Source organism: Serinus canaria, chromosome 12 (assembly GCF_022539315.1).
Source record: "Serinus canaria isolate serCan28SL12 chromosome 12, serCan2020, whole genome shotgun sequence".
NCBI lineage: Eukaryota > Metazoa > Chordata > Aves > Passeriformes > Fringillidae > Serinus > Serinus canaria.
In genome coordinates, this window is record NC_066326.1 from 14,949,588 (window position 1) to 14,962,724 (window position 13,137).

A 13,137-nucleotide genomic window follows, 5' to 3' on the forward strand; every position below is an offset into this window, starting at 1 on the left:
CAGCAGCATCCAGGCCCAGCTGAGCAGCCCAGGTGGCTTTATCCCTGTGCTGCAGTGTCAGCTGCTGGAGCCACCCCCACGGAGCACTGTCAGTATGGAGGACTGCACACACTTCCCAATCAGCAATAAATACACTATCAGTGTCTTATCAGCACTCATCTCATCCTAATCCAAAGCCCAGCCCCACAGCAGGTAGGAGGAAGAAAATCAAACAAAATTCAGCATTTCCATAGGATGAGGACCCAGCTTTTCCTCCAAGGGCACAATTTACTTACCGATAATATTTGTTAGAAGAATTTCTCTCATCCCCAACACTGCCTTTACCCTGTGAGGAAGGACCTGTCAGCTTGGAAGCAGCCAAATTTGATGCAGTCCTTAAGGCAGGAGAGGCAAGCCAAGGAAAGGGGGAAGGAAAAAAAACAGGCCCACCTTAAACCCATGAAAAGATGCAGCAAGAAAAAAGCTTTTTACAGAATCACATTGATAGATCAGCCAAAAAGTTCAGAGACAGATGTTTGGAAGCTAAAAGATAAGTGAGATCCTTTCAGTGCTCCAGCATTTATGTGGATGTTGTTTCTAAAGTCAGAGGAAAGTAACATTTAGCTCAAGCATTAATAGCTGTACACACAGCTCAGCCTAAATAGCAGTGAAAGCAGCCAACAAAATGTTCCTTAGCATCCAGATAAGGCCAATCATACAGGTCCAGTCATATTTTATCAACACTTAAAGTCACTGTCAGGTTGGCTGACAGAGCATATTATCAAACAATTTAATTTTGTCACTTTAAGGGAGGACAGTTAAATGCACCCACAAAGAGCAGTTTAGGATGGCAAAGGAGACAACGAGCTCTGCAATAAAAACCATGATTTTTGACACAGGGGCAACATATAAAGCTTAGGTTAGTAGCATTATGATGATTTGAGATTGAGCCATCAATGACAAAGAACAACAGATGCAAACTCAGAAGAAAAATATAGAAAATGCACTTGAAGTGAACTTACGAGGGAGTTTTACCCAAATCAGCAATAGGTAAAGACTCCCCTTTAACACAATTAAATATTTAGGAATTTAAATAAAAATAATGATTCTGTGAAGCAGATTCTTGAGAAAGAAAGAAACAAACAAAAAAGAATGGTTCAACAGAGAAAGCAACCAGTGAAATACACAACAGCAGGTGAAAGGTTTGGTTTTCATGTCACTTCTTCTCTTATCCACATTTTTTCTGCATTCAGCCCAGTATTACTGTAGCCTGCTTCAGGCATTATTTCCACCCCCAAGTTAGAGAAACAAAGAAGGGAGCTGTCAATGATTCTGATAGATTACTTCAGGATTTGAAGGTCTGCTGAGAACACAATACACAAGAGGAACATCTAGAATAAGGCAGGCTCAGAAGTGGAAATGGGTTGGCAGTGCAAGAGAGGAATTCAGCTAACAAATATCAGTGTGATTTATCTGTCATCCCTTCTTACACAATCAGATTGTAAAGAAAAACCGTTGAGCCTCAGAAATAAATATGACACACACCCTGACATGCTGAGCTTCATCAGTGGCCAACACAGTGAGAAAAATAAAATACAACCACAATTTAAATAGAAAACCTCAATGCTTCTGTGTAATTCTAGTTACTGCAAAGCAAACACATATGCATGTGTCTGTAGAATCCAAATCTTCTGGCACTACTCATACTTTTATGAAGGAGAATTATTCACCTATGTGTCAGGAATTACTCCTTAAACAGTATTTCTGCTTTTTATTTTTATATGCTCCAGCAATGATTAACCCAACCATGGGAAGGATGCTGATGCTGAACAAACCAACCTAAAAAACCACTTCTCAAAACAAGCAGTAAAAATCAACCAGGCAACTTCCACTTCTTTCCCACAATAATCCTAGGTAACACTTCTAACACTGACACCATCTACACAGAAAAAATTAAACTACCTTTCAGTTAAGTAAGGCAGTGACAGTGTTTCCAGCTGTACCATACCAACCTTGGCAGGAAATGACAACAGTGGTTTCCCAGCACCAAGTATCAGTAAACAGCTCCAATAGATAAAGAGATTCCACCTTGTAAGTTTTCAAACTCCTTGAATGGCTTTCAGGACATTGCTTCATTTTTTTGGGATAACTGACACGGCTCACATTGACAAATAATATCTAAACCTACACTTGAGTGTTGCTCATAAATAAAATGTTTATATGAGAAGAAATTTAATTGCATTTCAGTTAAGAAACATTTATAATGACTGTGTCACTTCTCTGTACACTGTGGATTTTCACAGGAAGAAAAAGCTGTTTCCTAAGTAAAATCACCCCACGAAACAAATAGAGCTATTAATTCTTATCAAGTGTTTTATACCTGCATATTCAGGGACAAATCTCTGTTTCACTGATTAATAAATCTGGATCTTCAGGTTCCTGTGCCTCTTTTCATAGCTAAAATTGCTTTTCAAACATGAGTGGATTTCCCTCTAAGTATCTTTTGCCCAACCTTCTGTTCCTAAGTTTCTGCCCCTACCTAACTGTGAGCCCTTTGCTTTCAGTTCCTAACAAGGTTCAAGAATATCCAGCACTTTTCAATAAAACAAAGCATCTTGTTCCTCACTATTCATTTGCTGTTATTAACTTATAAATATGTGGTGGAAGTTGGCCACAACTTATTAAACATCCACTGACAGTATTTTTCATAATCAAGTACATCACAAAAATATTTCACCATAGAAGTATTTCAACAAAAAAAGCTTTCTTTCAAAAACTATTTTAACCAATGTACAACTTATAAAACAACTCTAATCTAAGTTTTCAAGCCATTATTTCCCACTATACTCTCCACAGCACAATTAAGGGAATGTCAACAGAGGTTTTTATCTGAGATTATAGAAAGAAGTCTATTTGCAGTACCTGATTCGGAGACTTGACTTGGCCAACTCACTGTGCTCAATCTCAGCCTTTTTCATATTAAAAATCTTTTTAATTGCATTTGCATCCTGTCGATGAAAAGATATTTTTTGTTTAATGCTGAAAGTGAGTAATATTGTAATCAAATATATCCAGCTATCTAAAGCAAAAATTAGGGTGTTTTTACATTTAGATATAAAACAATTTTGCATGAGAAATGAAGCATGGAACAAAGTCTGCCTGAAATACTCCCACACAGTATCTTTACAGCGGCCTGAAAAAAACTGAATAGAAGACCTGAGCAGCTGCAGGCTCATTTTTTGTCATTGTTGCACCCCAATTCTACAAAAAGCAATATAAAAAAGAAAAACCCACTAAAAGCTATTTAAAAAAAAAATGCAATCAGGGTCTTGAGAGCTTTATGCTCAAGACTTATTTAAGGATCAACCAGCATAGAAAGTAGTCAAGAAAATCTGAACTCAAATCACACTATGAACAAGTGAAACTAACCTTGAATACTTGGGATCCAGGCTCATTGTAGGTTTTGGCATTCTTTGCCAGAAGATCTATGTCCTTGGCCATGGCATGAATGCTTTTGTAAGTTCCATTCTATACAACAAGAAGCAGAACTGGTTAAAGTGGCAACCTTCAGACAGCACGAGAACTAAGCCAATAGTGAAAAGCAAAAGAATTCATATTCAATAAAGGGAATATTCACAGAAAAACAACTTATTTGTAAAGACAACAGGCAGGTATCTGGAAAATGTAATCAAAGACAGTAACATACAAACATGCTAAGTCTTTATAAAGCTCATGAATGCTAAGACTGAAAAAACACTTAAAAGATAACAGTACCCTTATTTTGAAGAATTCTGACAAAATGCTGTTTTAACCTGATTCTCTAGTTTAATCAGTCTATGTCCCATCCCTACTATATGAAATGCTACAATTACAGAACAGTATTTCAAATTACTGGAGAAGTAAGAAGAAAAATGCATCAGTACAAAACATCTATTTATAGCACTAGAACAGAAGTAGGTGATAATGCACAACCAAGCCTCAGTACTCCAATGTTTTACATGAGCAGCACTTGTCAAGGAACTGCTTTAAGCCATTAAACATCAAGGAACCCGAGATATTCTGGCTCAAAGCCAGCACTCCACAGCTCACAATCTTCCACACAGCTTCTTCTGCAGCACTAACCCAGCACAGAACATTGAATCACCACAGTGTGCAGGTTTTCTAACAGCAGAGGGAAAACATACTGCCTTTCCTGCCACCATAAATCCTGACTTCTAACAATTCTGGAATGCTTACTGTTAAAAAAGCCTGTACCCTGACACATTAATATGTTCATACCTGTATCCTCTGGGCAATGGTTTTAAGATCTATGGGTTCCTTTATTATTGCATAATAATCTGGATATTGCTGGAAAACAGAAATAGTTTATATATTACTATAAACAGTCACAAAGGTTTTGTTCTAACAGCTCACAGAATTGAAGGTAAGAACAGCGTAAGTCTCAAATAAGGCAGAGACAAGGAATAATTCATCAATAAACTGACATAAGGGACCAGTTCTGACTGAAAATCAAATCCATGGTGATGGTTTTCAGAATATTTATTGTGCTGATTTCACCACAAAAAATGAACACCACTGTTTTGAAACAGAGCAGTACAAACAGGTGGAGTTTGCCACTGATGAGGCAGATACAGAGAACTGCACCCTGAGTGTGGCCATCAGAGCTTGTAACATCAGTGACAGAAATGTCCAGGCTTCCAACTCAGCAAACAACCTACATTTTAGTAAATACTCACCACTTTAGAAGGAAGTTTCTGAAACAGTTCACTTATGAGTCGTCCTGAGGGGTTTGTGGCAACAGCTATAGCATCAAGAAGCTGTTCCAGAATTTCCTTCAGGTAACCTGGAGATGACTAGTGTAAGAAACAAAAATTACAGAAAGTTTTAATAGCAGGCAGAGTGGAGGGCTTCAAGTTGTGCTGATATACAGGAACTTGCACTTCAAAGGCAGAAAAAAATCAGCTACAAAACACAGATGCAACTTTTGAAGACAATATTGTTTATGCAGGTAAAGGTACACAAAAAAACTCTAATTTCAGCTTTATACTGCAGACTGTCAGACACACATCGAGGTTACTGAAAATGTGCATCCCAACATCACAAAAATCAGGCTAGTCCAAATTTCCTCTCATAACACTCCAGGAACAGCTGCACTGAGTGAATGGGGCACTTGCTGATAACTGATGTCATTAGACAAGAATCTTGCTTGCAATAAACCTCAATGTTGGCATGAACTCAAGCACACTTCATATTATTCCAACTAAACCAGAACCTTGCTTTACCCATATCAGAAACCCTCACAGCTTTTTTTGCTAGGCAAAAGAGAAACACATGTATAATGCTGTGAAGTGATTAACTGATAAACCTGCATAAGAAATACCTGGGGCATAATTTAACAATGAAAATGTTACTCAATGAATTTTCCCCTCTCAGAGTCAGCTGACATCCACAGTTACAGCCTCCCCCTTCTGCAGCTGTCATGCCCACACTTACTAATTCAGAATTTGCTTGATTGTCATGTCCTTCTTCATCATCATCGTCCTCCTCAGCATCACCTTTCTGAACAAATTCATTTTTTGTGCGCAAATACAGCTCCCATAGTTTGCAGGCAGCTTTATATTCAGGAGAATCTGGCTGCAAAAACAAATCAAACATTCCAGTCAAAATTCAGGGCATTCTCATCTGAGGGAAATTTGTAAGTTATCAGCTGAAAGTTATTAAATATGAGTAATAGAAAACTTGGGAAATTCCTGCTTCATTTGTTCTTTGACAGAGGAGTTAAGAATCACAATAAGCATTAGAAAATATAACCCATATCACTCAAAAGCATCCCAGTCTTCAGAAAACTTTGCAATAAAACTAGCTGGGTTGAGGCAAGCCAACTAGATGAATCTGGAGAAATCACTGGCTTTTGTTGAAGTACACCACCAGCATTTAAAACACATTAAATTTCAGTATGCCAAAAATTTGATTTAAGCCAATACTGCTGTCATTGCATGGCACTTCTATAAAGAATGCCAATAAATATCTTTGAAAGCACTGCAATGGTTTACACTCAGCATTAACTGGGAAATTCCAAAGAACCTGACAACATCCTACCACCTGGGTACACCTCTGGATACATCTTTTAGAAGAGGTAGAAGCATTAGTTAGAAAATTAACTTTTAAAAATACAGAGCTGGCAGTGGCAGGCAAGCACGTGCCTATTACCACTACCCAGAACAAAGAGAGCTTTTCCACCCATGTATTTTTCCTTCCTTTTCCTCTGTCATTTAGGCTCTATTTCAGGTATTCCTGCTGATAATATCATCTTATTACTTATAATTGCTCTCTTTTTACTTCACTCTCTCAACCTCTGACAGCTTGTAATATAAATGAGAAACCAACATGAGAACTGTTCTTAATCTTGCTTTATTAGGCTTAAATATTCTCAGCACATTAGACCAGATGTTGCTTATAAAGAGCAGATTTTTTAAGGGTATCCTGCTCCACAAATCTGCTTCCTTCTCTATTAATGCAAGATGCTCAGGAGTGAGAGACTTGACCAGAAATACAAAAAAAAAAACCCCAAAGGCTGCTGTCCTGCTGGAGCACTGCCAATAAAACAGCTGCTGGAATAAAGATCTTGAGAATCAATCACTGTCCCTGGTTTGTCCATGCCATGGAGCTGCCTGGGAAAGGTAAAAGGTGAAAAGAAGTTAACTTTGTGTGCCACAGCTCCATAATTCACTAGAAATGCCAACATTCCTCCATCCTGCAATAATGGATACCTATTTTTAGTCTAATGCAAGATTTCTATGACACAGTTAAATTTTGAGCCCACAGTTCTATAGGCAAGGGCAGCACACATTCTGTAAAACCCCAATCATTCTTTCCTGCCATCAATCCATTAATGCTGGGGTTTTCACACTGAGTGCCTTGCAAAGCTCCAGGAGTACAAAATGGAATTGGGAATCTTTGTGCTTCTCCTCCTGGAAGCAGAAGGTGCAAATGCATTAAGCCATAAATCTGACAGTTTTCAAGAAGCTGCTACACACACACACAAGTGAAACAAACACTGCCTTTCTGGATGTCACCTGGCTACCCCAGCTGGGTTATTCAGAAGGAACTCATTTGGATCATCTCCAAAGTCAAAGACAAGTGAAATGCAGTATTAGCAGGTTTAGATTTGCTGTATCATCTCATTCACCACATACAATTTCACTGGTTTATGGACTGAACATAGCCTTTCATTAAACCAGATCAATCCAAATTTTTCCCCAATTCCTTATGAAAACTGCAATAAAACCCATTAGTATCCATAATAAAACACACACTCAGTTTGGGGGAATTGCCACGGAGGTTGTCTTGATGACATTACATTCACACTGACCATATCATCACTGACCATGACAGTCAATGTACCTTTTTTCATTTTTTTAAGTGGCAAATGGAAGAGAAAGATTCAATACTCCTATCATAAGCTTGCTCTTAGCATAAACTTTTCCTTCTGGGAGGGAAAAAAAAAAAGAAGTCTTTCTCCATTTCAAAGGGTTACACAGAGGAGGTTGTAAAATGAGAAGGCTTTGAAAGAGGAATATTTTTCTCAGTTTGTATCTCCATTTTTGCTTTTGATCTCTTTTAGAAAACTACATGAAGATCATCCCCACGTTATTTTATTATTTTCCACAAAAAGAAAAATGCTATAGTAGGACATCTTAGAAAGATACAGTCAACATTATGGAAATACATGCAAATAACTGCCATATGTGCTGGTTTTCTGACAAATAATACTTCAGGCTAAACTGAAGAGGTTCTGGCCAAAGCAAGACAGAATTTGAACATCTCTACTCCTTTTACAATGGATTTGAGCCTTTAGTTTGCTCACCTTATAGTAAGCCTTTGCATTGTTGAAGAGAAGCTGGAAATCAGCAGTCAGCACATTCACATCATCATATTCCTCCATCTTCAGCTTTTGTTGGATTTTCATTAAATCAATTGGCTGAGAAACCACTTCATAATAATCAGGCTGATTTCTGTTGCAATGACAAAAACAGGCATTATATTCCAAGCAGTAAAACCCAAAACACAGCACTAAAGCTTGTGCATGTTTATGACTAAATAAACCATAGAAAGTTCCAATACATTTCTGTTACAGCTAAAAGATGTGGACAGTGCTCTATCAGTCAACTCACTTCATGTATGTTCTGCAACTGTCCTCAATTTTCTGAGTTTAAGAGAAAATTCAGCCTCTTACTTAGCTACTGCATTTTCAAGGATCACTTCTATTAACCTTTCCAAGCTGTGTCCTTAGTACTACATCCCACCACTTATACAGAATATCTTATAATCAAAGGCATGGATGTTTTAGCAGGTGTCACAAATTAATTCAGTGTATCATTTTTTTCCTGAAAAAGACCACCAATGTAAGCTCTTCCCACTGAATAATTACATCAAACACTGATGTGAAATGATGACAAATGTAGCTTAGATTTTCCACAAATTATTGCTGAAGTATTTATCAATTTCCACTTCTCCTTGATTAAATCTCAGGTTCAAGGTTGAACCAGACCTGTGGCCTCACCTTCTCTTGGGTGCCCTGATGAAGAGCTCACAGAGGAGCCTGCCCTGCTCATCTTTGTAGTCTCTGATGGTGTTGTAGAGCTCATGGCAGACAGCAATCTGAAAGGCAAGAACAATGAAATAAGGAAAAGGGAGAGAATTTTAAGGAGGTAACAAACAAAAGCCTGCTTACAAAGGGAATGACAAGCTGCCAATCCACAGCATGCTCTAAAGCAGAAGTGAGAAGCAACTGGAGCACCTCACACTTTAGCAGGATACCTGACAAGTGTGCCAGGTACTGCAGGATCTCCATCTATTTTTTCAACACAGGGAGCTTTATTTCAATACTAATTCTAAGTAAAATAACCAACATGTAAATTAATTCAGTGCAATTCTCTCCAAGTTACAGGCATCTACAATAACAACAGGGGCTCTTCTGCCCTGCAGTTAATTATCATTAGACTGCTCATGCAAAGGCATAGCAGAGGCATTGTACACTTCAGCAATCACTGACTGTGCCATTCCCCACTCATCCCTCTGCATTTGCTATGCAGACACAGCTCTCTACTTCTGCACATTATGATTTCAGCTCATTCTCCAACATCCTTCCATCTGCTAAAATCATCAGCAAAAAGAGAAAAGCAGCGAAAACAAAACAGCAAAGAAAAACATGAAAGTGGTGAGCCAGGACAAAGCCAAAGCTGAATGAGGGCCTAAACACAGCTCAGCCAAGGCAGGAACTGATTCAGGACCACTGTACATCTGCTACATGTGGTCATTAACTTTACAGTCCAGCATATCCCCATACACAGGGATACAGTACCCCCAAGAAAAAAGGTGCCATCAGTAAGAAGGTACTAACAGGATCTACAGTTGGGAGGTTGGAAAGTCTCCTCCTCTTCCTGCTTGGGCCTGGTACATTGGTGGAGTGATGGGCATCGTCAAAGTCTCCGCCGCTGACGCTGCTGGAAGGAGAGGTAGCTCTTCGCCTCTTGGAACCCATGGAATCCAACTTCTTCTATAATGAACAGAAACCTTCTTAAAGCCCTGGCATTGCATCCAAACCCTCTGCTCAGAGCTACCCACAGAGCTAGCAAAGCTTCTGACGATACATTTGCCAAATGCTACAGGTCAGTTAAACCATTTCTGTAAACTCCAACTTGGTGGAAATTCCCAAGAGTAAAGGGAATCAAAATGCTCCTACAGTTTTACAGTCACCAATGAAAGCAAGGCCAGAAACCCCCAAGCTCACACTGAATTAGCAGCTCCTCACAGAATACATTCTTAAACACCACATTTTCATACCCCGTCCCATGCACAACACCTAAGCAAGAACCACTGTTTTCAACAAAAAAGCTGCACAGAGACACATGCTCAGATCTGGTGTAAAAACTCTTCATTCCATGTCAGAAAAAAACAGACCAAAAAATAATAAAAAAAAACCCAACCAAAACAAATTAAAAATGGAAAGGGCCACAGAATACCTTGTGTTACATTCAAGTGAAAAAAAGGTCTGGATCACCGTGGGACCTCCCACTCCCACTTTATGTGTGGGATGAATGGCTCAACCATGGAGAAGCAGGGAAAGCCCCCTCCTCTTTTGGCCATAGTTTTGCATTTACCAACTCAAGCAGTGACAAATGAATAACCACCATCCAACAACTATGGTAATTTATGGAACAAGTTGTTGGCTCTTTCCCAACTTCCAGTGACAGCATCAGAAAAGTATCTTTATTTGGGGCTATCTCACAGGCTGAGGACAGAACAGACGCATCCCAGCCTATCCCCATTTTCCAACCAAACCCAGGGATTTTTTTTAGGAGGCACTCAGATGACTGACAAGGTATGGCAGCACAACAGAACTGCATTAAAGCATTTTTGTTAGAGACAGAGATAACTTCAGGCACACATGTGAGATGAATAAGGTAGAATAATTAACAGTTAGGAAAAAGAAAAGCAAAAGGCCAAGTCAGAGGGATGGAGACACAATCAATAATTTACCAGATTTACCAGAGTAGAACCAGCACCTCGAAAAGCCAATCTCCTCATAGTGTCTGATGGGCAAGCACAGATACTGCGAGAAGGGGACACTCTAAGAGTGGCAAACCAGTAATGGTGTTAGTACAGCCACAACTGGAAGACAAGAAAAAGGAAAGAGAGAGGGAAGAAAATTCAGAGTAGGTAGATAAAGAATAAAATTAAAGAATAAAGTGGATAATTACAGTGACAGTGAAAAAAAGCAAGAAACAGAAGGCAACTTTTTTTAGCCCAGCAGAAACTCTACAAAGTAATTTTGTACACAGAATGCTAGACACTTCTGTCATTGTCACAGTAAAAATACATTTTGCTAATGTTCCTGAATATGCATTACAGATTTCACAGCCACTTGCTAGAGAATGATTCATCAAGCAAAGCAGAAAGTAAACAAAAGTGATACCTGACCTGAGAGTACAAACCAGAAAGCTGTAAGTTACAGAATGCAAAGCAGTAAAGTGCTTATAACAACATAATTTTAAGGTCAACAAACACTTAATAAACTCTAAGATGATGCACCTCCAACACTCTTCAGAGTAGATTTTTATACTCAGAAGTAAGCAGTAAATATGCAGCCATACACTAAAAAAAACAGTTTCAATTTCTATGCAGTCTCCAAGCCTGATTCTTTTCACAGAAATTCCATGTGAAACATACAGAACCATTTTATGGCAAAATGTTTGCTTCTATGCAGTTCTTCCAACCCCTGCCTTCAGTCAAACCCCAGAGAGGTTCTTTTCCTGTTCAGCACTCTGGACATTTTCATAACACGGACATGCAGAGAAGCTCTGTGGTTTATCAGCAGGCAATTCATTTTGGGAACTGACAACAGCCTCAAGCCTTGGCACTGCCTCCAACTTCCATCTGAGGGCTAAAGTCTGGAGTGGCTCCACCAGGCACACGCTGGGAAACACAAGCCCTTGGTTGTGGAAGAAAGGCAGGAGGGACTACCAGAATCAATAATTCTGCTTCAACCAGGAACCCAGGAGTACACTCAGTCCAGTCCCATCCTGAAATAAAGATCCGGGAACCTCCCAACCAGCATCTGCCTGCAGACTGCACATCAGCTCCTGCTTGTCCACTGTCTGAGGCACAGTGCTGTGGCTGTCAGCCACACTCTGACACTGCTGTGATCAAGGTACCCACACCACTCATACACAGCCTCCAAAACACGTTTTTCTCCTCTAACAACCATGCAAAACACAGATCAGTCAGGACAACATCATAAGCACTCAGTGAGAGACCTGCTGACGTAACACTCACTGAAGGTGAGGCTCCAAAACACAAACTTCTCCCTAAAATGCCACACTCCTGAGCACAGAGAACTCAGCTGTGCACAGAAACACAGTTTTACTGCAGAACCTCTCTCCTGAGTTTCTCCTGCAATTGCACTGCTGCCTCACAAGTCTCTCAAAAGCCACACCAAGAACCTCCACTGCTATCAATGAGCACCTCCAGCGCAACAGCAGCTTGAGCATCTCCTTGGTAATTGCCCCCAGCAGCCATAAAAATGTCACAAAAACCACAGCAAGAAATGCTTTGGCCATCACTAATTCACATGTACACTGATACACACAGCGGGGGAAGGAAGGCTGTCTCTCCTAAAAGCTGTACAGAAGGACCACAAGTATCACCCACTCCAACCTCCCCACAACAGGTTTTGCACAGGTTGGACATCATACACTTAAAATAAAACATTCTAGCACACCAGAGGTTCATTTTCTGCCTCCGGGGAGAGGAGACCTAAAAGCCAATAAATACCACGGGTAGTACATATCAGGATCTCCCACGTTTCACCAGAAACACGAAACACGGTAAATTTAGCCAAGGGAACAGGGGAGGGAAACGCAGCCGGAATTTCCCCGGTTACCGATCCCATTGAAAGCTGCCGCGCGATGGGAAGAGGGGGCTGGCAGCGACCAGGCACGGTAAAAGGGCAAAGCTGGCGAAAAAGTGAGAGGGACAACACAGCCACCGTTTTATCCACACCGGGACAAGGAACAAAGACACCCAATCTGCAATTGCCCCGAGGCGGCGGAGCCCCTGCCCGAGAGGTGAGGGGTTATCCCCAGCAGGAAACAAAGGAAAGCCCTTTCCCGGCTCCGGGCGGACCGGACCGTGTCCCGGGCCCGCCCCGCGCTGCCGCCACCGCGGGCAGGACCCGCCGCTGTCCCCGGGCCCGCCCCGGGAGCGGCCGTTGTCAGCCCGCGGGCCCGGCCCGGCGCCGCGGAACACGGCGGGAACGGGGAGGGAGGGAAGGGCTGAGGCGCACCCGGGCCGGCGACACGGCCAGGGCCCGGGGCAGGTGACAGGGGCAGGTGGCGCTCGGCGCTCCGGGCCCGGCGCGGCCGCTGCGCGCTCGGGCGGCGCCGCCACACAAAGGGAGGCAGCGGCCTCCAAGCTCCGGCCCGTGCCCCGCCCGCGCCGCTCACCCCGCCGGCTCCGCTCCGCCTCCCGCAGCCGCGGCCGACCCGGGGTGGGTGCGCGGGGTCCGCCCGGCCCGGCCCGTCCCGTCCCGCCGGTACCGCCCGTCCCGACACCGCCGGTGCCGCCGCCGCCGCTGCCGCAAAGCGCGCCCGGCCG

At 41.7% G+C, this 13,137-nt stretch overlaps 1 protein-coding gene across 14 annotated transcripts in view; it reads right to left on the minus strand.

Moving 5' to 3' along the window:
* PBRM1 (polybromo 1) overlaps positions 1 to 13,124 on the minus strand; it is a 55,724-nt gene extending 42,600 nt beyond the window's left edge. For 5 of the 14 annotated variants that reach the window (XM_050979400.1, XM_050979395.1, XM_050979394.1 and 2 more), the window contains exons 1-10: positions 12,987 to 13,121; positions 9,383 to 9,538; positions 8,543 to 8,640; positions 7,847 to 7,994; positions 5,473 to 5,613; positions 4,716 to 4,832; positions 4,258 to 4,326; positions 3,409 to 3,507; positions 2,902 to 2,987; positions 276 to 374 (exon numbers count right to left, since the gene is read on the minus strand). In XM_050979400.1, the coding sequence (XP_050835357.1) occupies positions 276 to 374; positions 2,902 to 2,987; positions 3,409 to 3,507; positions 4,258 to 4,326; positions 4,716 to 4,832; positions 5,473 to 5,613; positions 7,847 to 7,994; positions 8,543 to 8,640; positions 9,383 to 9,523 (998 nt within the window). In that variant the 5' untranslated portion in view covers positions 9,524 to 9,538; positions 12,987 to 13,121. Of the gene's footprint in view, positions 1 to 275; positions 375 to 2,901; positions 2,988 to 3,408; positions 3,508 to 4,257; positions 4,327 to 4,715; positions 4,833 to 5,472; positions 5,614 to 7,846; positions 7,995 to 8,542; positions 8,641 to 9,382; positions 9,539 to 12,986 lie in introns of all 14 variants that reach the window. The other 9 variants (XM_050979390.1, XM_050979392.1, XM_030227854.2 and 6 more) reach the window with 4 other exon arrangements.
* Positions 13,125 to 13,137: the final 13 nt, after the last annotated feature.